Source organism: Battus philenor, unplaced genomic scaffold (genome assembly GCF_028537555.1).
Source record: "Battus philenor isolate CCGP_79_NKW_IND1 unplaced genomic scaffold, ilBatPhil1.0.hap1 SCAF_17, whole genome shotgun sequence".
Taxonomy (NCBI): Eukaryota; Metazoa; Arthropoda; class Insecta; order Lepidoptera; family Papilionidae; genus Battus; species Battus philenor.
The window spans coordinates 1,743,103-1,767,772 of NW_027181679.1; the positions used below are offsets into that span (position 1 = coordinate 1,743,103).

The 24,670-nt window shown below is 36.0% G+C and overlaps 3 protein-coding genes across 3 annotated transcripts; all 3 read left to right on the top strand.

The window, feature by feature from the left end:
- The first annotated feature begins 1,903 nt into the window (after positions 1 to 1,903).
- Positions 1,904 to 7,381, top strand: LOC137920008 (juvenile hormone esterase-like). The gene is made up of 5 exons (XM_068763243.1): positions 1,904 to 2,020; positions 3,213 to 3,433; positions 3,557 to 4,264; positions 5,667 to 5,924; positions 7,198 to 7,381. Exons 1-5 carry the CDS (start codon positions 1,904 to 1,906, stop codon positions 7,379 to 7,381), a joined length of 1,488 nt encoding a protein of 495 aa, XP_068619344.1.
- Positions 7,382 to 8,615: 1,234 nt separating this feature from the next.
- Positions 8,616 to 15,501, top strand: LOC137920009 (esterase FE4-like). Its single transcript, XM_068763244.1, has 3 exons — positions 8,616 to 8,736; positions 12,869 to 13,035; positions 14,269 to 15,501. Exons 1-3 carry the CDS (start codon positions 8,616 to 8,618, stop codon positions 15,499 to 15,501), a joined length of 1,521 nt encoding a protein of 506 aa, XP_068619345.1.
- A 441-nt stretch (positions 15,502 to 15,942) lies between these two features.
- LOC137920011 (juvenile hormone esterase-like) lies at positions 15,943 to 24,109 on the top strand. Its single transcript, XM_068763245.1, has 4 exons — positions 15,943 to 16,027; positions 17,562 to 17,710; positions 20,858 to 21,033; positions 23,086 to 24,109. Exons 1-4 carry the CDS (start codon positions 15,943 to 15,945, stop codon positions 24,107 to 24,109), a joined length of 1,434 nt encoding a protein of 477 aa, XP_068619346.1.
- The last annotated feature ends 561 nt before the right edge of the window (positions 24,110 to 24,670 follow it).

Genomic DNA, 24,670 nt, shown 5'->3' on the forward strand with positions numbered 1-24,670 from the left:
GGTTCCTGCTACACTGGCGAGAAGTGTCAGAGCCGATATATCGGTTCTTGCTACACTGGCGAGAAGTGTTAGAGCCGATATCGGTTCCTGCTACACTGGCGAGAAGTGCCAGAGCCGATATATCGCTTTCCACTACACTGGCGAGAAGTGCCAGAGCCGATATATCGGTTCTTGCTACACTGGCGAGAAGTGTTAGGGCCGATATAGGTTCTTTCTACACTGGCGAGAAGTGCCAGAGCCGATATATCGCTTCCCACTACACTGGCGAGAAGTGCCAGAGCCGATATATCGGTTCTGGCTATGCATGGACCCCACGATAGAGGATCTCGACACATACACTGATAGTACCTATTTACTTACATCATACTATATTATAAAATCAAAACATTTACATTATTTATAAAAGTACCTATGAAGTAAAAAAATAATTATATTATTTTATAAAATTGTGTAAGTTAGAAAGTTGGTATAATAGATTGGTTTAGTTGGTATAGTAGATACAAAATTTAATTTTGAACAGTTTTAATTTAAATTCAATTAATAAATGTTTAAATTAACATGTGTTTTTACTGTAATTTTTAACACTAAACTTCACTAGAGTTAGAAATTTACAGGAAATCAATATTAGATAAGTAGGGGGTCTACCCAACACGGAAAAACATGGCAAGGGGTCTACGACACAAAAAAGTTTGGGGAACTCTGCAATAGACAATAGGACTGAGCTCACTCTGTGTTTGGCACTAATCGGTGTAACATAACTCCTGAAGATGCCCCGTGGAGGGGTGAAACACGCGTTAAGCGATTTAACGGCGGTAGTTGTGTAATTCGCATTGTTTGCCGCATACGCATTTATCAGCGGGTTGGCGGGCGGTGCGCTTTTTTTGCACGACTACTACTGCATTGACGGAAGTAGCCATATATTGGTCCTTTTCTAACCGCATCTGGCGACTTCCCCGCGACCTAAACTATTTAGTAGGTCCACTTAGAGTGCAGCGTACGCCGCGTTTACCGGATCGTGGTCGCCAGGAAGGACCTTTCGGTTCTCATGACCAACGAAAAAATATTAATAAGTAGATATAGTATAGGACTACAAAATCTCCAATTCAATTTTTTATGGCCTAGCTTTCGTGGCCTCTCATATACTCTTATTTTAGAAAGGACAGGGACTTTATTTTCAGTTCCATATTTAAAAAAAAAAAAAAAATTTTTAATTCTCCCCCATCACGATTTCTTTCTTAATTTTATCATTCTCTTCCTCCTTCCATACATCAACAATGTCAACAATAATGCAGTTACTATTTCTCTTTATTCTAACCTCTTTGGTTTACTTTTTATATTTCTTTATTTATCACATTTTTTATTCTAATTTATTTCTAATATACTCTACATTACTATATTCATTCGAAATATATTCTAACCGAAAGTAAAATTCTTATACAAACTTATTTACTCCTATTTATAATCTCCTTTATTATCTCAGTGCTACGGTACTAAAAGGGAGGCGACAGTCGCTCATAAGAGAGGTCCTAACTGAGTCTTTCGAATGCATGATAGCCTGTGACCAGGTGCATCACGGTCTCCAATTTAATATTCGGTAACATACCGCAAAAAAAGCCACTGGATGCTAGCAGCGTAAGATAGGTCTCTCCCTTTGGTTTGCAGTGGGCCTCTATAACCTCACATGATGATACTATATCAATGGCATATCCACGTTATGACTTCGTGATGAAAGTATGAATATTACCTGCACATGTTCCGATGTAACAATAATAATATCAATCGATCTATGAAAGGAAAATTTTATATATCATTAACAAACTGAATTCACGGGATATGTGACATCCAAACGGTTACGAACAAAATGATGGAAATAGCTCTGATAATAGCAGTTGGTTTAATCCAAATGACCTGCCAAGAATTGGTTACCACGGCTCAGGGCGTGGTCCATGGAGAACGTCGTGAAGGATACATATCATATATTGGTATACCCTACGCCTCGGCAAATAGGTCACGGTTTAAGGTAAATATCATTATTAACCCTTTTAACCCTTAATAGCCCAGAGTTTCAATTTTGATACCAATCTTTTAACACTAAATATACCATTACGGGTCAAATGACCCATTTTGATATTTTGCATTAAAAATTTAAACAACATGATGAGCTATGGATCAAAAATTTTTGTATTTTGCGTTTGTAAAAGAAATGATCAACGTACCTTTTTGTCTAAAAATATTTGTATTTCCTTCCTAACTACCATATTCCATACGTTCTAGTAGGACCCAATAAGTGTTGGTATAATTAGTGTTAAACCGAATGTTCACATAACTATTAGTTTTTTTTTATAGGTTGGCTATACGAATTTTACTGTTGTATAATATTCTTTCCAACGAAATTAAAAAAAACAATCTATTTTTACCTTCATCTAGACCCTCAAGCAAACACAGTAATATTAAAAAAATCACTTTCGTTAATCAGGCTGTTAAGGGTTAATGCCAAGGAGCGCCGTCGCGCTGCTATTTGTGAAAAATGCTAAAACTTCGCGATCACACTCCTTCTGACAGATCACTTGCGCAGGTGTTTTTAAAAGGACTGCACTGTGTTTGAGCAGGGAAACACGTTTGTAAATAAATCTAGTTTATTTTCAATAGTTTTTTTTATATTTATTTCCTTATCAATAAATTAGTAGTATTCACCTTTTGTGTTTTTATTATTAGCATATAAAATATTCTGAAGAGAATGTCGAAAAAATTACGAATATTGTTGCATTATAACAGAAATGATAAATATTTTTCTTGTACATATAAACTATCTGTAAAAATGCACTTTTTAACAGGCATTTTTAGCATATATTGGTAAAATATGTTTGTCACTAAAAGGATTAATCTACATATATACACGATGATTGAAGTTTAAGTTTAACTTAATTAATGCTAAGTGACTGGAAATTTGTAATAAATATTACTTTCATCGAGTTATAACACCCACGAAAGGCAGTGCGGAAGATGCAAAGCAGACAGAGAGCTTGTTTTAAATAAATTGCATCAAAGAAAACGCGACTTAACTCACATAATTGATACAAAAAAGATTTTACCTTCAGAAAGCTTTTTCATTATTAGATACTTATTTCAAAACCAATATTTCGACAGTGGATACACAAGGAACTGTGCAAATTTTAGTGTCAATATATTATTATGAAAGTTTTATATTTCAGCGTGCAGGCCTTGCTCCAACCTGGACGGGAGTAAGAGAAGCAAGCGATCCTCACTGTACAGAGAGTTCGCAAGTGGACAAGTGTTTACAATTAGACGTACATGTTCCATCTTCCGACGACACTCTTTATCCAGTGTTGGTGTGGGTCAAAAGTAGCAGCGGATCTTACCATCCAGGTCAATTGGTTAGAAGAGGAATAATAGTCGTCATTGTTCGACATCGGTATGGTATATTTTTTTATCAACACATCGAAAGCATTTCACCTCTGCCTCGTCTGATTTTTATAAGAGCGCCCGTTTTTGGTGAAATCTTTCGGACGGCATATTAAACTACTTACACTTACAGAATGGGACCAATTGGATTTCTATGTACAGAAGAAGAGACGATACCTGGCAATGCTGGAATCAAAGACGTAGTGCTAGCTCTCCGGTGGGTCAGAGACAACATCGTAGCTTTTAAAGGCAACCCGGATAAAGTGGTGGTGGCTGGTGAAAGTTTCGGGGCGGCGATTGTAGAGACGATCATGCTCTCATCGATGTCGCATGGCCTATTTCACGGCGCCGTCATGCAAAGTGGAACCGTTCTAAGTCCATGGGCCTTTAATTACGACACCAAATCCCGAATGAGGGCATTGCAGGAATTATTCAATAATAAGAAAGTTCCAGATGTTTTTATAGAAGCAAGTATAGAAGACTTGGTAATTAAGTCGGAAAGAATAGAAATGCCATACATGCCATTCGGTATTTGCGTAGAGAAATCTTTTAAGAAAGAAGAAAGGGTGTTAACAGACGCGCCGTATGACATGCTTTCCGATGGAAAAGCTTTTCATGTTCCGCTTATAATAGGCTATAACGACAACGAAGCCTACGTATTCGCTAACGTTCTCAAAGCTGCAGAAGTTTCTAGAAGGCTTCATAGTGATATGTCGTTTCTTCTTCCTATGGAACTGAACGGTATGAGTACAAGAGAATTAAAGCACACTCGAGATAAGATAAAAGAAATTTATTTCAAGAACAACAACTATAGTGTTGAGTCATTACTACGCTACCATACGTAAGTCATTGTATTGTTTTTTTTTTATTTACATCATATTGTTTACACAATGGCAATTATTATTGCAGCTGATATGTCTATTGCAACGTGGAGATCTTTAAATATTGTTACGTACTGTGGAATCTGACTTGAAATGAAACACCACCGGTTCACACAAGGAGTCTTTTATTCAAAAATCTTAAAAGCACAAAGTATACTTTCGCTTAGTTCAAACAATGCTTCCGAATCGCTTAAGAAGTTACTGTACAAATAACGTATCAAATAGTCAATAGTCACTTTTATATCACTGATCGTAGATCTTAATCTTATAACTCGAAAAGCAATACTGAACTGTCGTCACCTATTTATAATACGGAGAAGGTTCTAGTAAGTTTGAGATGATACTCGGTCGGAATTTTCTAGAACCGTACACAAAAATTTATGAATGACTTCAAGGTCATGCGTGTTTACGGCACTTATTGATACTAGGGTTCCGTGTTTATTGTTTAGAGGGTTCTGTAACTTGTAACAGATGACCGATCTTGCGCTGCCCAGGGACAACCCGAAACCTTGACTATATCGTCAGTCCAACTAGTATAGGCCTACCCACGCTTCATCTACCGGTTTTTGGTCGCCCCTCGAGAACCTATAGGCCCAAACATCCGGAAATTGCACGAGCAATGAAATAATATATAACCAATCTGGATTATAACATTTTTATTAGTAGTCACTGTTTGCCTATAAAGGTTAATTCTAAATTTGATTCTAAAAACAAATTCTATGTTCTAAACCCAAAATATTAATGTAAGTCGCCAGTTTAAAATTATAACTAAAGCAGTATCTTCTTTGTGGGCAACTGTGTACTGCTTAACAAGAAACATAACAAGAAAACTTTTTTTTAAATCTCTATGAGCCAGATACCATTAAATACCTTCAACTACTGTGGTAAAGGCTTTCATAAATAAACTTTTCTTTAAGTAAAAGCATGTCATTACACCTGAGCTTAGTTTGATACAAGTTTTATTCAATCATGCCCTTTTTACATTCTTCTGCTAGGCATATCCCCCCATAGATATAGAGATATCTATGGGGGGACATACCATAATCGCCTTGCATGGCAGGCCGGATGGCGTAAAATCGCGTGATAATTCACACTTTGTGAAATAATTATAAAGGATTGCAACTGCACACAAACAAGTTTCTAGAAGATTTGCAGCTATGTCCTCTGTGCACCATAATACCGCACTTTAATCGCCATCCTGCTTGCCAAGTGTGGCGATTATAATATAGCCCCTCATAGATATCTTTGAAGGAGGCCTATGTCTAGTAGTGGTGTCTATGGGCTTAAACAACGTAATTAAATAAAAAAAGTATAATATTGGTTTATTTAAATTTCGAACAGGATTTAATCTTTTTTTTTCAGTGACGCATATTTCATCAATCATATACACCGAAGCGCGCTCATGCATTCTTCAACATCGTCATATCCGGTTTACTATTACCAGTTCTCCCACTCGGGCGACACGGGTGTAGAACCGGAGAGTGGCATGGAAAAATTCGGTGCAGCCCACACAGATGAGCTGGCATATTTATTCTCCGAGAACGGTCGAAGTCTTAACGGGGATGACGGAAAGGTTCAAGATATACTGGTCACACTTTGGACCAATTTCGTGAAGCATTTGTAAGTCGATTAGTCTTGTAACACTCTTTCTTAGTACACTCTAAAATGGTACATATAGAATCTAAGCATTACCTCCCCCAAAGATATCTATGGGGGGGATATACCATATTCGCCACGCTTTCTAGTAGAGTTTTCAATCGGTGTGGTATTATAGTTAGAGTATGGTGCTGTCCAACCTCTGGAAACTTGTTTCTGAGTAGTGGCACCCTCTTTAACCCTTTGGTTACCAGCGCCGAAGTTAGCCGTCGTTCACTGAACGCTCTGTGTATACCTGCGCTGGAGTGGTAGCATCCATTTGCCATTCCTTATATTGCATTGTTATTATTGATTCCTCTTAAGGTGCAATCAATTTTGTTATTGAATGCCCCTTCAGTCGAAAACAATTCTTTGGAAGTGAAGTGCGTATTTGGAAACTAAAATAAAGAAATATAATAAGAAACGCACACATGCCCGGTTCAGTAGCGTCATTCGGCGGAACGGACAGCGGTAAGAAAAGGGTTAATTAATGTACCTTAGTGTGAATTATATAAGAATATATCTTGGGAATTGAACCCGTCACTTACAATCGCAAGTCTCATTTCTCAACCGCTTGGCGACTATTGCTCTAATCTCTACGGTATCATCATGGGGTCCGTAAAAAGTTGTATTTTAATCGTATGCTCTCAAAATCAGTATCAGGAATCCATTGCTTCTTCAACCAAATGTTTATTTCAATTAATTAATTAGTTTTGATTCAAGTAATTTTAAAAACATGCTTTTTGTAACTCTATTTCTTGAATATTTGCTGGGAACTTTTGACTGAAAGCTCAACATTAAATATATTAAACACTAGCTGTGCTCTGCGACTTCCGAGTGAAATTAAACAATACAAATATATAGTGAACTAAGTTTTTTTTCCTTTTAATTTTAATTATATAAGCCGGACCCGAATTTTACAATTAACATACATTCTTATATCACCCACAACTCGAAACGTCATCATTCGTTCGCTATTTTCATTTCAATTCTAATCAGCATGAGTTGTCACGGCAAGATTTCAATTTCTTGGAATGATGGTGGCGCCATCTTTCGAGAACCTTCGTGGGCATATGCACGACAACTTTGCTGAAGATTGTCACATGATGAAATGCATAGCTTACAATTCTATATAGGACATACAGACAAACATTCATTTTTATATTTATAGATGCCTCAACAGAGTAAAATATAGCTTTAATCAAAAATGAATTCATTATCCTGTGAAAATTGTATATACTGTTTTTTATATCACCAGGAATCCAACTCCACATGCCGCAGATGCCGTGCATTGGGAGGCACTAGATCACAAAGCACCGCGCGTTTTAAATATCGGCTTGAATACAGAGATGTCAGACTACCCTCACTCCACAGGGACAGACATGTGGGATGAGATTTACGAACGATATTATACAAGACAAAAAACAAACTTTTTAATATAAATGTTAAAACTATTATAATATTTCTTTAAGTATTGAAAGTATAACATAAGATGGGAAGCCGATCGAAACACTCAGGGTAGGAGACCATAGGAGAAGAGTAGCAAGTGACAATGTCAGTAGAAGAAGTTAGGGGAGGCCTGATCCATTGGGCACACTGAAGTAAGAGACACATAACTGTAATTTTTTAAATTAAGAATAAAGGGCTTTATCACTAATTTTTTTATATTTTTAATGGTCATTTTTGAGACCTCGCGTTATTTCTGCCACGTGGAAGAGACTTTGCACTTGCTGACTTTTTCGGGTAAATAATTTTTTCGGTCACAATTCTTTTCACATTCTCCGTCTATTCTTCACAATTTTTTTCGTACTTTCCTTTTGTCATTCATGTCATCTGCCTTTCATTGCCTTTTTCCCTTCATCTTTACATCTTAGAACACAGTTTGGATCATTTCGATGTCACAGTAACACAATAATTATTTGATATTGTTTTTAAATCCAGCGGGGTCAATTCTAGCCGCCCTTATTGTAAATCTCTATGGAAGGTCTATGTCCAACAGTGGAAGTGTGTACAACTGAAATTATGACGAAGAGAAATGAGAACATTAAAGTTAACACAGTATTCATAAATTTAAGTTTAATAAACGCCTTCGGAAATAGTTTGTGAAGCCCTGATCTAAATAATTACACATACAATACGGATCTCAATCGAGTTTACATATGATATGAATGCATAATTGAGAGGGATTACGAATGTAACTCACGCCATCTCAGATGTATGACATCGCTTTAATTCAGTCACCGTTCGTATTGTAATATCTATCTACACTGGAACAGATTTACTAATGATATTTCAAGACTTGGATATTATACTAAATTTCGTTATATTGGTACGTCAGTGGTGACTAAGCTAAGTTGTTCTAGTCTCTTCTTAAACTATTTCCTAACTTAAACTTTAAACTATTTTTTTTCTACACGTCCTCACAATATCTAGTTTTTAACATTACGATTCGTAAGACCTAATTTAAATTGCGAAGCTCAAAGGGTTTGGGGAAGCGCCGATTCGAGTGGTAGGCCGCCGAACTCTTAGATCGCTTCGGTGAACGTGTTATGGGGTGATTAGACCCAAAGGTTCTAACGAGGGGATCTCGACTTGTGCTGTTATTCGTCGACAATACCCGCCTATCATTCCGAAACAGGAGCACCAAAGAAGACAACTCACTATAGTGCTGGATAAATGGCAGAAGTAACTCCAGCAATGCTTCTATCTAGTATGATCTGGTTCGAGATTGGATATAAGCAAGCTTATGACGACCAAGAACCGGAAAACACGGCGTGGGTAGCCCCACCCCCCACTAGTTAGACCAAAAGAAGAACTAGAACCTTATGACCAATACCTCCCTCGTCCAAAATCCTTTAATGCGTTAAGATGGAAGTCTCCAACCATTGCTTGATATCAGAAATGACATACAATAAATAAACGTGTTATTTTAACTATCGAAAAATATTTTTATAATAAACAAAGATTACATATATTTAATGGAATCAGGCGTTACCTTGCGGAAGTCCATCCTAAGTAAGTAAAGGACCAATATTTAGCCACTTCCGCACATGCAGTGGTAGTCGTGCAACAAAGTGCACCGCCCGCCTGCATGCTGATAAATGCGTATTCTACGTCCATTCTTATAATTTCTACTTTTATTCTCTATCTTTCTTTCTTCACAAATTCTAATATTTCTTGCATTTTTTACTTTTAATTATACAGGACTGCCACTGCTCACAAAAAAAATTCCAGAGCATGGGCAGCAGTGTCCTCTGCGTACCATAACACCACACTGCGATCGCCAACTTGCCTGCTAAACGTGGCGATTATAGTATATCCCCCAAGTAATATATCTTTATGGGAGGCCTATGCTTCGTAGTGGGGGTCTATATGTTGAAGCGACGATACCTATATAAGTTATAAAGGATAAGTTTTCTACTTATTCACACAGGTAACTTCAAGGAAGACTTGTAACGTGTTTATATTTTCATTATAATGTTACTTACCACGGTCAGACTAGCTTAAACAATTTGCAGATTATTTACCTGAAAAAAGAAAACATGCGTGTTTAGATTATGTATTATGGTTTTGTAATATTTAACCAACCTTCCACAGTTAACATGCTATATAATATATAGGGTTATTAGTTGAAGTAAGAAAAGGACCAATATATAGTATATATATATCTATTTGTATAGACTAGGATATAATACATTAATTGACTTAGATTTGTCAAGTTGTTCAGGTCGTTCAATAGGTCCTATAGGAAATACATGCGGGAGGCCTTTGACTAGTGGCGAAAACATTTTATAGTTGAAATAATGTATCGTCATAATTTTTTCTCAACAAACCGTTTCTATAATTTATTAAATCGATAAATATATTAATAACAGGCAATTACTTTCGATTTATTGGCCAGTAACATTTATTATGTATCGAGTCTGCAAATTTGCAATACAAATGTTCAACCATCTGAACCTTCCACAGTTAACATGCTATATAATATATAGGGTTATTAGTTGAAGTATGAAAAGGACCAATATATAGCTACTTCCGCACATGCAGTAGTAGTGGTGCAATAAAGTGTATGTGACTCTGTATTAGTTGAAGCTTTAAAGGAGTGAATGTATAGCTTATTTGTAATCTAAAAGCTTTAAAGTTTATTAAAACCAAAAAATTTTTTATTCGAATAGAGTATTACAATCACTTTCGAATCGTTAATTAAAATAAAATGTCAGCATTGTTAGTTACCCTTACAGGAAGTTGCCGCCGGCTCGGAAGGCAGTTATGCTGTTAAGTTCTGCGGCGGGAAACTAAACAGTTGCTCTTTACAAATATAGTTTTATAAAGAGTGCGCGACAATAATTAACTTAAAATCTTTAATGGAATCAGGCGTTACTTCGCGGAAGTTCATCCTAAGTAAGAAAAGGACCAATATTTAGCCACTTCCGCACATGCAGTGGTAGTCGTGCAACAATGTGCACCGCCCGCCAGCCCGCTGATAAATGCGTATGCGGCAAACAAAGCGAATTACACAACTGCCACCGTCAAATCACTCAACACGTGTTTCACCCCTCCACGGAGCATCTTCAGGAGTTATGTTACACCGATAAGTGCCAAACACAGTCTTTGTTTGGCTCTGTGTTTGGATGTGCGGAAGTGGCTAAATATTGGTCCTTTTCTTACTTAGCCTAAAATCAGTATAGTTTTCTTGGATAGAATTGTTTAACTTTTTTTTAATAATGGTTTTAAATCTTTTAAGTATATAGTCACTCCGAAGCTATTGGATTGCGACATAGACTTTCGCAGAAATTATCGAACAGGTGGTCAACAATAATTAATAATAATGCCTATAATATATAGCCTTTAAACAACTAATGACAGCAAATGGGCTATGTTTACCTCTTTATGGCTTTTACATATATAACCAAACATTGAAAATATATATCTGAACAGCCTAAGTGTGACGTCACTATCTCTAAATTCACTACAATTACTTAGGTGGTTGTAACCTTCAAAAAATAACAGCTTCGGAGAATTTATTGTATTTGACACGCGACTAACAGTGTAAATGTCTTTAGAGATATGAACGCGCCGGTGGTACAAGCGACAACACCATCTATGCTATCGTTATTTAGGCCCACTGCAATAGACGCAGTCCAGCAGTGGGCGTCTTAGGCATCAACCCACAAAGTTGACAGACGACCTTTACAAGTTCACTTAGGATATAACCGGTGTTAAATAAAGATAAAATTCATTTATTCAACATTGGAACTTTTAGAACTCTTATTGCTCGTCAACCTATTATTTATTTATTTTTAATAAATTTTATTCTTGACTCCACTCTACTTCGCAAGGTGTTATATTTGTGAAGAAGAAGCAGGAAGAAACTCCACATAATCACATCTTTTGATAAAGTATAACAATAGAGATTTATACATATACACATTATCAGATATAGCCTAAATGAAATCAAAATAATCTAGCAACATCAGTGCCAAGGATTCTTGTCATTTAAATATTCGTTTATTGATCGATAAGCTTTATTGTAAAACTTTGAGGTATATGTCCCAGCGGTGGACTTTAAATGGCTGAAATTTTAATTACATTCAGATTACAACACTTGAAACCACAATTAAGGTATTTGTTGTCAATTGACTATTATGTAGGTATCAAGCTATTATTGCTCCAGAAATAAAAACTTTTACTCGATTTTGATTAAAATAAGTCACGTGTGATCAAAGGCGAACAATACATACCATCAGTCAAACTGCCGTTCCATTTACCAAACGCTAACAGTGTACTCTTGTTAATTAAATTCACTTACGCGAGGTTACAACACCTTGAAACAAGGTTAGTAAATGAATCGCACCCATAGGGAACGAGCAAACTGTGGGGGGGGTGCGTATGTGTGGGGGGGTGCGTGTGGGGGAGGGTGGAAAGGACCAAGGGCAATATCGTTCGGAGCTACAATAACCGTTATCACCAGAACCACGAGTGGTGCGATAGTGCTCCATGAACTTTTTTGACGATAACAAATTAAACAGGTACTGTCAAACGGAAAATTATTTTTTTGTAATATCTATTTATTTATTATTTAACAACAATATACACTTCCGTTCAAAACAGTTTACAACATAATTTAAATGATTGCTAAAAATTCAATCATATACGTGTTATAAATATATATTATTCCAAACCTAACTATATATACTAACTTCACTCAATAAAATCTTTTATACCTACTTCCAATCACCGTGTTAAAGCACGTAAAAGCTCCTTGAGTAGAGAAAAAAAAATAGAAAAATTGCGACAAAAATGGAAAGAAAATAGTAAACAAACGCAGTTGCAATTTGTTGACGATATGACGTCATTTAAAACAAAAAATAGTTGAAATAATGTATCATCATATTTTTTTCTTAACAAATCGTTTCTATGATTTATTATAAGATTAAATATATTAATCACCGGTAAATACGTTCAATTTATTGGCCAGTAACATTTCAACCGTATCAAGTCTGCAAATTTGCAATACAAATGTTCAACCGTCTAAGCAAATATGTAAATACATTTTACAGGACGCCAACACTGACCCACTTCGAAATCGTTTGACCTAATTAAGGTACCATTTCAATTTTCCACAAAGATACTCGTATTAGCAACTCTCTACGCCATTATACACGTGTTGTGATTGATTGCATTTCATATTTGCTATATCAGTTTACGACAGTCAGTAGAGTTCTATGCTTGGGTAAAAAGTTGACGAAAAACTAGACTTGATTTTGAGTATAAAGTGCAAATATCAACTATTTCATAGTCGAATTATATTTAAATCTATCTAAATGGTTAATAAAGCAAAGTATAGTAGAGAAATATGAAGTCACTACAGGAGTTAATGATAGTTTTCACTTTAAACATAATAGCTTATGTTAATGGTATAAAAACAGAAAGTAGCTTGACAACCAAGGCCGATATCATTTTGGAGAATTTAGAAGGATATATAGTCAAAACTAGTAGTGGACCGGTTCTGGGACACGTACATGAAGATACACCAAACATAAGAAGGTTTTATGATATACCTTACGGATCATTTAGTGAATCAGATCCTTTTCAGGTAAGAAATAAAATTTAATAGTTATTTTCATCAATTCAATCGTGGTACGCCCACAGCTGGTCATAGGCTTACCCCATAGATTTTCAATAGGACCTGTTTTATTCAAAGTCTTTCAACATTAACTTGTTATACCAGGACGACATAAACTTGCCGGTCTGTGGCCACACCTGAACCCTAAAACTCCTGCGACGTGGCGATACGTTAAGCAATGCGTGAATATAATGTAAATAAATGATATAACAATGATAGAAAACTTGAAGGGTAAAAGAAGGAAGAAAGAGAAATTGTGAAGGATACGAGAGAAAGGGTGAAGATAGGAAAGTTTGTGAAAAAGTAAAATAGGGTAACTATAGGCCCCCAATATCGGTGACCAAAAAAACACCCAGCGACTATCTATTCTGATACATATTAAATATCAAAATCAAAACTGTGTGATAATCAAACAAACACTTGTGATGCGCAAATGATGATGTATTTCAGTCGTAAGATGTTCACAACTGGATTTCCAACCGAAACTGGCGCAATGTATGTATTTGATAGATATACAAATAAATAAAGTTGTAGTGTCTATTTGTAATAATAAAATTACCGCCTTTTACTAAATTCATATGAATATACACGGCACATATGTCAAAATTACAATTTCTAAAATTTTTTTCTGTCTGTCTGTTCTGGAAAATCTCTGAAATGGCTAGACCGATTTTGACGAGACTTATACTGGCAGGTAGCTGATGAAAAATATTAAAGAAAAAAAAACTAAATAAAGAAAAAAAATTTCCGTTACATTTCACGCGAACGAAGTCGCTAGCACAGTTAGTAGTAAATACAATTTTTCTCGTATATAATTTTTGAAATACTACTAATGCACCCATCGTAATCGCCTACATAACAATCATTAATTGTATTCCGAAAATTTGGTTGGTCAACAAATCACAAAAGACAAATGGTCAGTGACGAAATCTCGCATATATGAATAGAAGAAAGTACAAATCAAAGATAACGGTTTAAACACGACTTATTAAATTTATTTCGTCACAAGTAAATATATTTTTTTTAATTTTAAGGACGAAATCGTTAAAAACAATTGATGAACAAACATAAAAGAGAACCCATCGAAAAATCAGATTTTCTAACATTTTCTTTTTGTAACAAAAGTAAAAATTATGTCAAACATCTAAATGCATCATAAAAATTGAGTGTATATGTTTTTTTAACCAATTTATTAATTTTTAGGAACCTATACCAGCCGTGCCTTGGGAAAAAGTTCACAATGCCAGCGAACATAAATCACGTTGTCCCCAGATAGACTATTCCAATAAAATATCGGTTGATATAAATTGTTTAACCTTAAACATTATGACTCCAACGGAAGCAACAAACGCAGGTGTTTTGTTTCACATCCACGATGGAAGTTCTAATTATGGAAGCGGAGATCCATCTATTTATGGTCCAGAATACATAGTCCCTAAAGGAATAATCTTGGTATTACCCAATTATAGATTAGGAGCATTAGGATTTCTTTGCTTACAGAATGCAACCATACCAGGTAATGCAGCACTTAAAGACTTAACTTTAGCTTTGAAGTGGGTTAAACATAATATAGCAGCATTCGGGGGCAACCCATCAAACATCGTAGTCAGCGGAGAAAGTAATGCTGGAATACTTGCAGGCTATCTGACAATATCTCCAAAATCAAGAGATTATATTTCTAAAGTTATAGTTGAAAGCGGTTTTATACTTTCTCCATATGCTTTAGACAGAGATCCAATCACAACTGCGAACAATGTATTCAAGAAAATAAAAGACCCTATTGCACCAGATACATCAAAACATAATAAACTTAATAATTTCACTATAGTTCACTTTGTAGAAGCAGCCAGAAATACAAAATTCGCTCCATGTGTAGAAACAGGAAATGATTCATTTATTGCTAAAACACCTTGGAGTTTGCTTAACAATTTAAAAACTAATATTTCCTACATGATAGGTTCTGCTAATCATGCGGGCTTGCAAGACGCACTAAAGCATACGGAAGCAACTTTGTCTGAGCTAGACAAAGATTTTAGTGCAATCCTGCCAATAGATTTGAAAATTAATGATGATAATAAAAAGTCAGAAATTGGTGAAAAATTGAAAATTATGTATTTCGGTGATAGGAGAGTAGAATTGAACACTGTGGACCTCCTTTCATTTTGTTACACTGATTTGTTATATTTGGGTCCGATGATTCGTGCTGCTAGACCAATAGTAGCGTCGGGAGCTTCTGTATTTTTTTATGAGTTTGCATTTAAAGGAGACTTAAATAAAGAAGTTGTTTCTCCGGTTAAGATTAACGGCGCATCTAGAGGGGACATCGCCAGATATATTTTCTATCAAGATGGTAATATTACGGATGCCGATTCGAAAGAAACGGATACTATAGAAATTGTAACAGAATTGTTGAAGAATTTCATTGAAACTGGGTAATTATAATCAATGTACGGCATAACTAGAAATAAGCTTAAAAGGTTTAAAGTGAATGCATACCTTATCTTTTAAATGGTTTCAAAAATATTTAATAACGTAATGATAAAATTAATTATTGTTCATCTATGCCAGTAGACTTTGTACTGCCTGATGTTATTGGCCAATCGCTATCCAAAAAAAAAAAAAAAAAATTAATGCAACATATTTCGGTAACGTGTTCACTTTATAGAGTAAATGTAAACATGTGTAAAAGCTTTAAACCTTTTTTAGTGACAAATCTGTAACACATTAGCTTCTTTTAAGTTTTTATACTTGTATCCAATCACCCCTATCACCTATTTAGTCTTCACCTGTAATCTTTTTGACTGTAGGACTTATTGCACAATTTAAAGTTAAAAAGATATTTCGTTCTTATAGAAATCCATCTACAGAAGACATACAATGGGATCCATTGCAGAAGACGACGGCTATGAAAGAGAATTGGTTGCTGATAGAGGAGGAACTAAGACCTCAGCAGGGTCTGCATGTTAACCGTCTTGAACTTTGGACCGATATTTACGAGACCTACTTCGTTGAACGCAATCGAGCTTACGGAACCTCGCCTTATATCTACTCTCTTATATTCACTGTGTTCATATTGATTTGTTTATCAAAATTTTTAGTTTAAATTGTATTTGTTTTCTAGACTTTTCTCGACTATTTACATCACAATTTCTAGAAATAAAAAAAAACATATGTTTTATTAGTATACACTAGGTTGTAGTAGTAGTAGTTTATTCTATCGTTTCCTTTTTACCAAATACACGACATGTTAATTATTTATTATGATATTGTTATTGACAAATCGACTGGGAGTTATTACCTGATTTTAACCCCTGTTAAACTTTGCCAGAAATATTAGGGGATTAGAGAGCAATGTCATATGACATTCGACTTCTGTCGACATATTTTACGGAAAAAACAGATTGATTTGTTACAGCTCTTGCATTGAAAATTTGTATACTAGATGGCAAAAGGTTGTTGATAATGAAGGTGAATATATTGAAGAAATATATATTTTTTTAAATTTAGTCGTGTAAATTTAACTTAAGAAAGCGACATTACTTTCCGGTTCCACTAAACGTCCGACAAATTATTTCAATCGATAATGAAATCTATTTTGTATAAAAACACAGATGGATGTTGTCGAAATTTCTTGAAAATCCGACATATATTATATGTATACCATTATTTCCAAGTTAGGGTTATAAAATGCTCCCACTTATGTAAGAAATCAACTGTTTATCACTTTTGCTTTTCACGTTTTTATCATCAAACAAGTTCACACATCAATATAAAGCAGCGCTCGCTTCACGTCAAATACTAAAAGGTGCCTCTGTGACACTAACGCCCTCTTTTATTAGCGACGTTTCCTCTTGGTACTTTTTCTAAGATTCATCACTTATAAGAATACCCTTACTTAACCCTTTCACTGCGAACAGTGCCTTTTGGCGCTCGGCTGTAAACGCTTTTTCTCGGCGAACAGCGTGCATTTGTTTTACATTTTCGTGTCAATAATTGCATGATCATGGTCAATACTTTGTTTGTTACTAACGCGATAGCTGCATACGCTGCCTGTACGGATATTTTTTTCAAATAACCAATTACAAACCAAAGACATCAATTTTGCCCTTGTCATGGGTTCCGCTCCACAGCGAAAGGGTTAAATATGTAATTTGTAATTTTAATCATCGCTAACACAATTGATTGCACATACGCTTTAACGTTTATTTCATATTTAAAACAAATTCGCACAAATAAATTGTAATGGAATATAAAAAATGTGTATTATTCTCCACTCCAACGGCATAGGGCTTTCGTACGTGGCTCTCGTAGGCTAATTGCGTCATTGGTGCAATGTTTAGTTTAGACGGGCAGATATTATCATAACATTCTATCTAGTAAGTGTTTAATACTAGTCAGCTACGTGTGTTAGATTCGTACGGTCCTGTCAAGTGTATATTTAATATACTAGGAGAGAATGATGTTCAAGGTGTGGATTATGTTACTTTTGTGTATAGTGTGGCCCTCGCGTCCCGCTAAGAGGCCGTACCGCGATGTACTGACGACGCAGGGCCGCGTGAGAGGGTACTTCTTCCCTGGCCCACCTCATTACGCGTTCCTGGGGGTGCCGTACGCCCGCCCGCCCACACGTAACGACAGGTTTAAGGTTAGAATCGTTATTTGGTACACAAATGTGTAGGGTGTTATTCCGATCTTTATCGGGAAGTACATCGGTTGGATGACGTTCTGTTGTTTTGTCATCTATTATTATGAGTAAGAAAAGGATCAATATTTAGCCACTTCCGCACATGCCGTATGATGGACTTTCGTAAGGTAACGGCTGATTCCAATAAATATTTAAGATCAGCATGCCAAGCTGAACAGGCGCGTTTATACATCAAATTAACTAAATTACATCGGGTGGCAGTTTGGTTTAACCAACAATGCAAGCGGTTAAATGTAGTTCCAGATATTAATATCCGTTCCAACACGGTCAGCCATGCGGCTGATATGGCTGTACGTAAGGCTCAGAAGGTCTGGTTAGAGGCGGAATCTCGTCAGTGGTTTAAGATTAAAGATAATCTAAAATTACATTTGAAAGTGTTACATACAACCATGTGCTAAATATTGGTCCTTTTCTTACTTGTGATGGACTTCCGCACGGTTACACCTGATTCCATTAAGTATCTTTTATTATTGTTACACAGTAATAAAATGATTGAAACTATTGGATGAGGATACCACAAGACTGGTTATCATGGCGGTCTTGTAGTAAACAACTATGAGCTTACATGATAACGACGAAAAAAATTCATTTAAGTTTTCTTTATCTTTTTAAGAATGTGCTGTAAGTTTCTTTTCTAGATTCTTTCGTAGTACAGGTGCATACTTCACTTGAGAATGCGATGAAGTTGTATTTATCAAAACAATCTAAAGAAATTCAGAGAGATTTTTAACACTAGTAGTTTTGAATCTACACGCTTTCGTTCACAACTACCCGCAAGGAACAGATGTTTTGGCAGTTGATCCATAATGATAGCCTATTAGAGAACACAACCAGTAAAAGATAACTAATAGATTCAGACGTTACCTTGCGGAAGTCTATCCTAACTAAGAAAGGGACTAATATATAGCTACTTCCGCTATGCAGCAGTAGTCGTGCAATGAAGTGCACCGCACGCCAGCCCGCTGATAAATCCGCGCATTTTTAGCCCTTTTCTTAGTTAGTAAAAGATAAATCTAAACAAGGAACACTAACAAATTTGAAAAAGCCTACTTTACAAAATTACCCTTTGAAGTTATGTTCTAGATAAAAATATATTTATAATACAAGTTTTTATCCCAAATATTATATGATGACATTTAATGTCACTGTGATCAAACAGTAAGCTAAATTCGTTAATAAAATGTAAATTCTTAGATTGTTCTACCAAATCAATTACATCCTCTTCAAAATAACCCCTGTCCTACAAAATGCACTTTTGCCAACACTCTTTCCGGTCCTAAAAACAGTAGGAATAATACTTTCTTTGGTAAAGCCTTCAAGATCTTCGATTCGGTTTTTATCACCACAACCGTGACAAACGGTGTCCGCGCATTGGCCTATTAAGTTTGCTGAATAGCCAAGAGTCAAATCATGCGAATACGGTGGTAGTGCAACGATTCGAGTCAAGTTTTTCGCAAAAAGGTCGCAAAGAAACAATGTATGATATAGACCAATCGAAATTTGACGCATTTGAGACACAAAAACATTCTTTTAATTGTGCTGAGCCAAATGACCGGACAGACGCTTGGCAAATGTTATAGACTGTCCTAGAAATTTAGGAAATCAATTTACCTGCCTAATACCCAGGAGTTTTGCAAATGTTATAGACTTCCTAGCAATTTAGGAAAACAATTTACCTGCCTTTCTAATTCCCGGGAGTTTTAAATTACAATTTCACTTTACTTTTTGATCAGAGCGTCTAATGAGTATCCAATAATTACAAATTGTTGCCAGATTGAACCTAATAATTAGACAAATATTACAAAAAACGTTTTCAAAGGGTCACCTCGTCTTTTTTTAGATTTGCTGACGTACTTAGATATAGTCAAAATGTAAAAAATATGTTACTGTGTAATATATTATACAGGATGATTGGTTATAGATGTGAAAGTTTTAAAGATTTTAATGACATTTGAGATAAACAGGGTATAACCGTGGTCAACACCTAAGGCACCTTAAAACACAAAGACCTGACTTCTACAAATCCGCATTGGCAAGCCACTTGGGGGAGGAGGGGGGAAGCCTGGTGTTAGTGGCTCAGAGCGGTTCAATGATTTAAATACCTAAGATTTAAGTTGACAAATACTTTAATAGACTTAGAAAACACTAACAAGCAGAGACGCGAACAAAGAAAATCGGAAATACATAAAAAAATGGAAAAACAACGGCATAGGTACGAAATAAATTTTTGTTTAAAATGTTTTTCCCAGTGAAAATTCCTTAAATTACGCTTGTGTTCTAATAACGGGATTAATAATAAAGGTTTTTTTTTTGCTCCATTAGCGAGCATTTTCATGTCCCTTACCCCGTAACTTTAGGCTGCTTCTAGCTAAAGAATGCCATTATAGGAGAGCTCAACTTGATTCTAATTCCTATCAAATTGGGCACATCTGGAATTGTTCTCACGAAGAATAAGTGGTCACTATCATTTAGTGTTTTCCAACGTGGGGCCCACGTACCAGAGGGAGCCAATTTGAAATTGGACTCGACACGAGTTTAACTCTTTCGCTACGGGCCATTTAATTGCAAAACTAAATTTTGGTATCAAACGTTGCATAAGAATTTTAAAAAACCTAAGGTGACATATGGTATAAAAAAGGTTGGTAAACACTGCCCTTAATAATATGAATAAAAATAATTAAATGCTGGTTAACCCTTTTCTTGATAATGTATCTGTAAAGATACATCAGAATTAAAAAAAAATAGTGGCATCTATTTTGAACGCAAAGTAATCATTTGTATGTAAATGTTTAGGTAATTTCTTAATTTTCGAACGCTTGTTCAGTTTTTTCTGTTGGCATCCTTGGGTCTTAAAAGTCAAGTGGTATGAATATTAATGTAATATAAAAAAAATCTGGCAAGTTAAGGGTTAACTATTTCGCTTCGGGCCATTTAATTGCAAAACTAGATTTCGGTATCAAACGTTTCATAAGAATTTAAAAAAACCTAAGGTGACACATGGTAAAAAAAAGGTTGGTAAACACTGCCCTTAATAATATGAATAAATTTGGATAAAAATAATAGAATGCCGGTTTATCTCCTTTTCAGGCTCCGGAACCGCCACCTCAATGGGACGGTATCTTCGAAGCCACACATCGCATCAAGTGTCCTCAGATAGATGAGGACGGAGTCGAGAACTGCCTTGTGATCAACGTGTTCGCACCTGAACATGGAGCGTCTTTACCTGTCATCGTTCACGTCCATGACGGGGATTTCCAGACTGGGTAGTGTACCTAATAATATGATCTATAATATATATTAAGCTTTTCATAATAGGTGAACCCATAAGTCTGTCTTCACCTGAATGAGGTTCAGGTGATGACAACTGAAGTAACCGATATAGAAAAGCGGATTAGCATGTTTAAGCTAACGCAGCGAAAGTCTGCACGCATGTCTCTTCAATCCAGTTTTGTTTGGGCATCTATGGTCTTCTATGTCCAATATTCAGCGGTCATTAAACTTCAAAGAGAGTTCCTCGCGCTCGAACCGGGGGTGGACCAGATCGTATTGCCCCTGATCACCGGCTGTCCTGCATTTTCGAGGGAAAGAAATGAAATAGAACTTGAGGTAGAAAAGAAGATGGAGGCTGGGATCATAGCCTCCTAGATGGGTGACGAAAAGATTCGCACCCTGTTCCTAGAATTCACCAGTAGGTCCATAAAGGATGTGATAAACAAAAATAGACAGGGGGTCGGGTACAATGTAGAGAGTGTTTTAAGGACCTGGAATTTACAAAAAATAATAAGAATGTTAAAAACAATCAAAAATTACAAACAAGACAGCGAGGTGAATACCAAAGGATAAACAAAAAACTACTGTAAAATTTTGTAAGCGGAAGCGACGGAAGTAAGGAGACAAATAAGCCAGGAGAATGTTAGATATTGTGATGAAAAATAGATGACGAATAAATGAGATTGTGAAGAATGTAAGAGAAAGAAAATATAATAAATATGTGTGTGAAAAAAATATTATTTAAAGAATAAAAAGACCCTATCCCTCACAAAATAGGGGAGAACGAGAGGTCCCCAATAAAAGGAGGCTTTAAAAAAGTTCAGCCGTGGACGTAACACCCGTTTTTAGTATGCGGCCGCCCGCTCCCTAACCGCGAACAGCGTGGGCGGACCGTGTTTGGATCCGGATCGCTCTTCGGCTCGCTTGTGGTCCACGCCGCTGTCTCAACCCGCAAGCACACTCCAGCAACACTATCAAAGCTCTACCGTGAAGAGCCTTAGCAGCTTTTAGTTTATAGTTTTTTAAATCTAGTTCACGGACCCTTCCGCTCCGGGAACTCAGTACCGATGAAGCTGTAAAAGCCTTAAGGCTAACAGCATTAACATGTACAGAAACAATACAATACAGCGGTGGACGTCTTGCTGAAATGATATATTTTTGTTAGGAAATAAAATCATGAGGCTTGAGGTTCAGACATGGAGATGGAGACTCATAATATGGACAAGCGACTTGAAAAACGCTGCAGCCAGGCCACTTCCAACTGGTCCTATTGGAAATTTTGGGGGAGGTTTATGTCCAGTAGTGAACGTTCTACGGCTTTAATGATAATGAACGTTGTCGATGAAAACTTACGTATTCATTGCAAGATTAAATAAAATCTTAAAGGCGGATTTAATTTATTACAAACATAGATCAGATTTGAGTAACACGAAGCACGAAGAACGCTTCATGTTTATGCGGCACGCCTAGCAATTCGAAAATTGAATTTACTATATCGACTCTCTCCCATAAATATAGTACAATAAAATGGTAGTACATACTAAAACAAAACAATCTATTTGTGACGAGTTACTTGCATAGACTTATTCAAAAATGCAATACGAACGACTCGTCTGCGCGTTTTTCGTATTAAATTTGTAGATGACATTTTACTTATTTTAATGTTTATTATAAAAAAAAAGTTTTGTAGATTATTTATAAGTGTTACTTTATGTGCGGCCCGCTAAACAATTTTCAAATTTAAATTGGACCCTTGATTAAAAAGGTTGCGTACCCCTCTATTAAATTATACTAATGGAATACAATATGTTATCTTTTCTTTTTAAATGAACTCAGTTTAAGTGTTACACCATGCACAAGTACTATTTATTCATGCTAATCTATAATATTGTTTTAATTTGTACATTCGACATGTGCATTTCTCGCAGAATCCTAACGATGTCTTTTTTAGCTAACTGACTTTTAACTTCTTTTATGTGTTTGATTATTCATTAAAAGGTAAACGTTTGCTGAATATTAACTTAATAAATAAATGACTTTTACAGATGGGGGTCCTACCGTGCGCCGCAACAACTTCTTAACGAAAGCTTCGTAATTGTTACGTTCAACTACCGACTAGGCGCTCTTGGTTTTCTCTGCCTCGGGTCGACAGAGGCTCCAGGAAACGCCGGCTTAAAGGACCAAATCGCAGCGCTGTACTGGGTGCAGAGGAACATCAAGAACTTTGGCGGCAACTCGCTGGACATCACAGTCTACGGCACAGGATCTGGAGCTGTTGCTGTGGAGCTGCTCTTATTGTCCGGAATCACTACCGGGTTATTCCATAGAGTTATTCTTGAATCCGGCTCCGCATTGGCCCCTACGTCTGTGACTTATACGCCATTTTCAAGTGCACTTAACGTTGCATCATTACTAGGGTATGACGGTGAGGCGAAACCTAATAAACTCGCAAGATTTTTTCAAAACACGTCAGTAAGGAAGTTAGTAAATTTGACAGAAATGTTCCTGCCCTGCGTTGAACGAGATGTACAAAATACGAATAGTCTGCTAGACATGGACCCTTTAGATGTACTGAAGGACGCACATTTTTTTCACGTACCGATAATGATAGCATACACGAACGCCCTCGAAGTGAAAATAATTTCAGACAACATGGAAAGGTTCAGAACAATTCCAAACGACTTTGAAAATTTATTACCGAATAACCTTGACTTTGAAAATGAGGAGTTCAAGTTGAAATTGGCTAGATTGGTTAAGGAGTTTTACTTCGGTGAGAATGAAATTGGAAATAGCTTGATACCGAACTATGTGGATTATGTAAATGACATTTTTATAGAGTACCCTGTTGTTAAATCTGCTATACTTCATGCTAGAGCCACTCAGCCAGTCTACCTCTTAAAGTTTACATACAAAGGTATCATGAGTAGCATGAAGAACGAGGAAATACCTGGCGCAGGACATGGGGACCTTTACATGTATATATTCTCAAACGAGCGACTGTCAAATGAGGAAAGAGTGGTCGCTGATAGATTGGTGAAATTAGTAACAAATTTTATAAAACTCGGGTGAGTATTTTAAGTCATTGTACATATTATTAAGAGATAGTGACAGTACACAGTATGATTGATACAAGATGTAAAAGCTTTATAGTAGTGAATGTATTGCTCATTTGTCTGTAAAAAGGTTTAACACATGCCATGTGGGACATATATGAACCCCGTTCCCCTTTCGTTCAGGTTATTTGCAGTTCTCATTGAAAAAGGATTTTTCAACAAATTAGGGTCGAATATAGATAACTTCACGTCAGGTATATGTGTACATAATGCATATTAAAATTTTTTTTTGAAAAAGTGTAAAGCATATGTCTTAAACGCCTGTTAAATTTTAAAATCAAGGTTGTATGCGCCCTGAATGGAAAATTGTCAAAAATTGCCATGGCACGAAATGTCCTAAACCTGTTTCTAATCACCTTGTCATAAATGATTAATCTATATTATGATACATTATTTTTCTTTTGGAACATAATAGACAAATGACTTCTGACAGTACAAAGTCTGCAGACACTGATAATAAACAATTATTGATTTTAGTATATATATTATACCTATACTATATTATCATTGCTATATC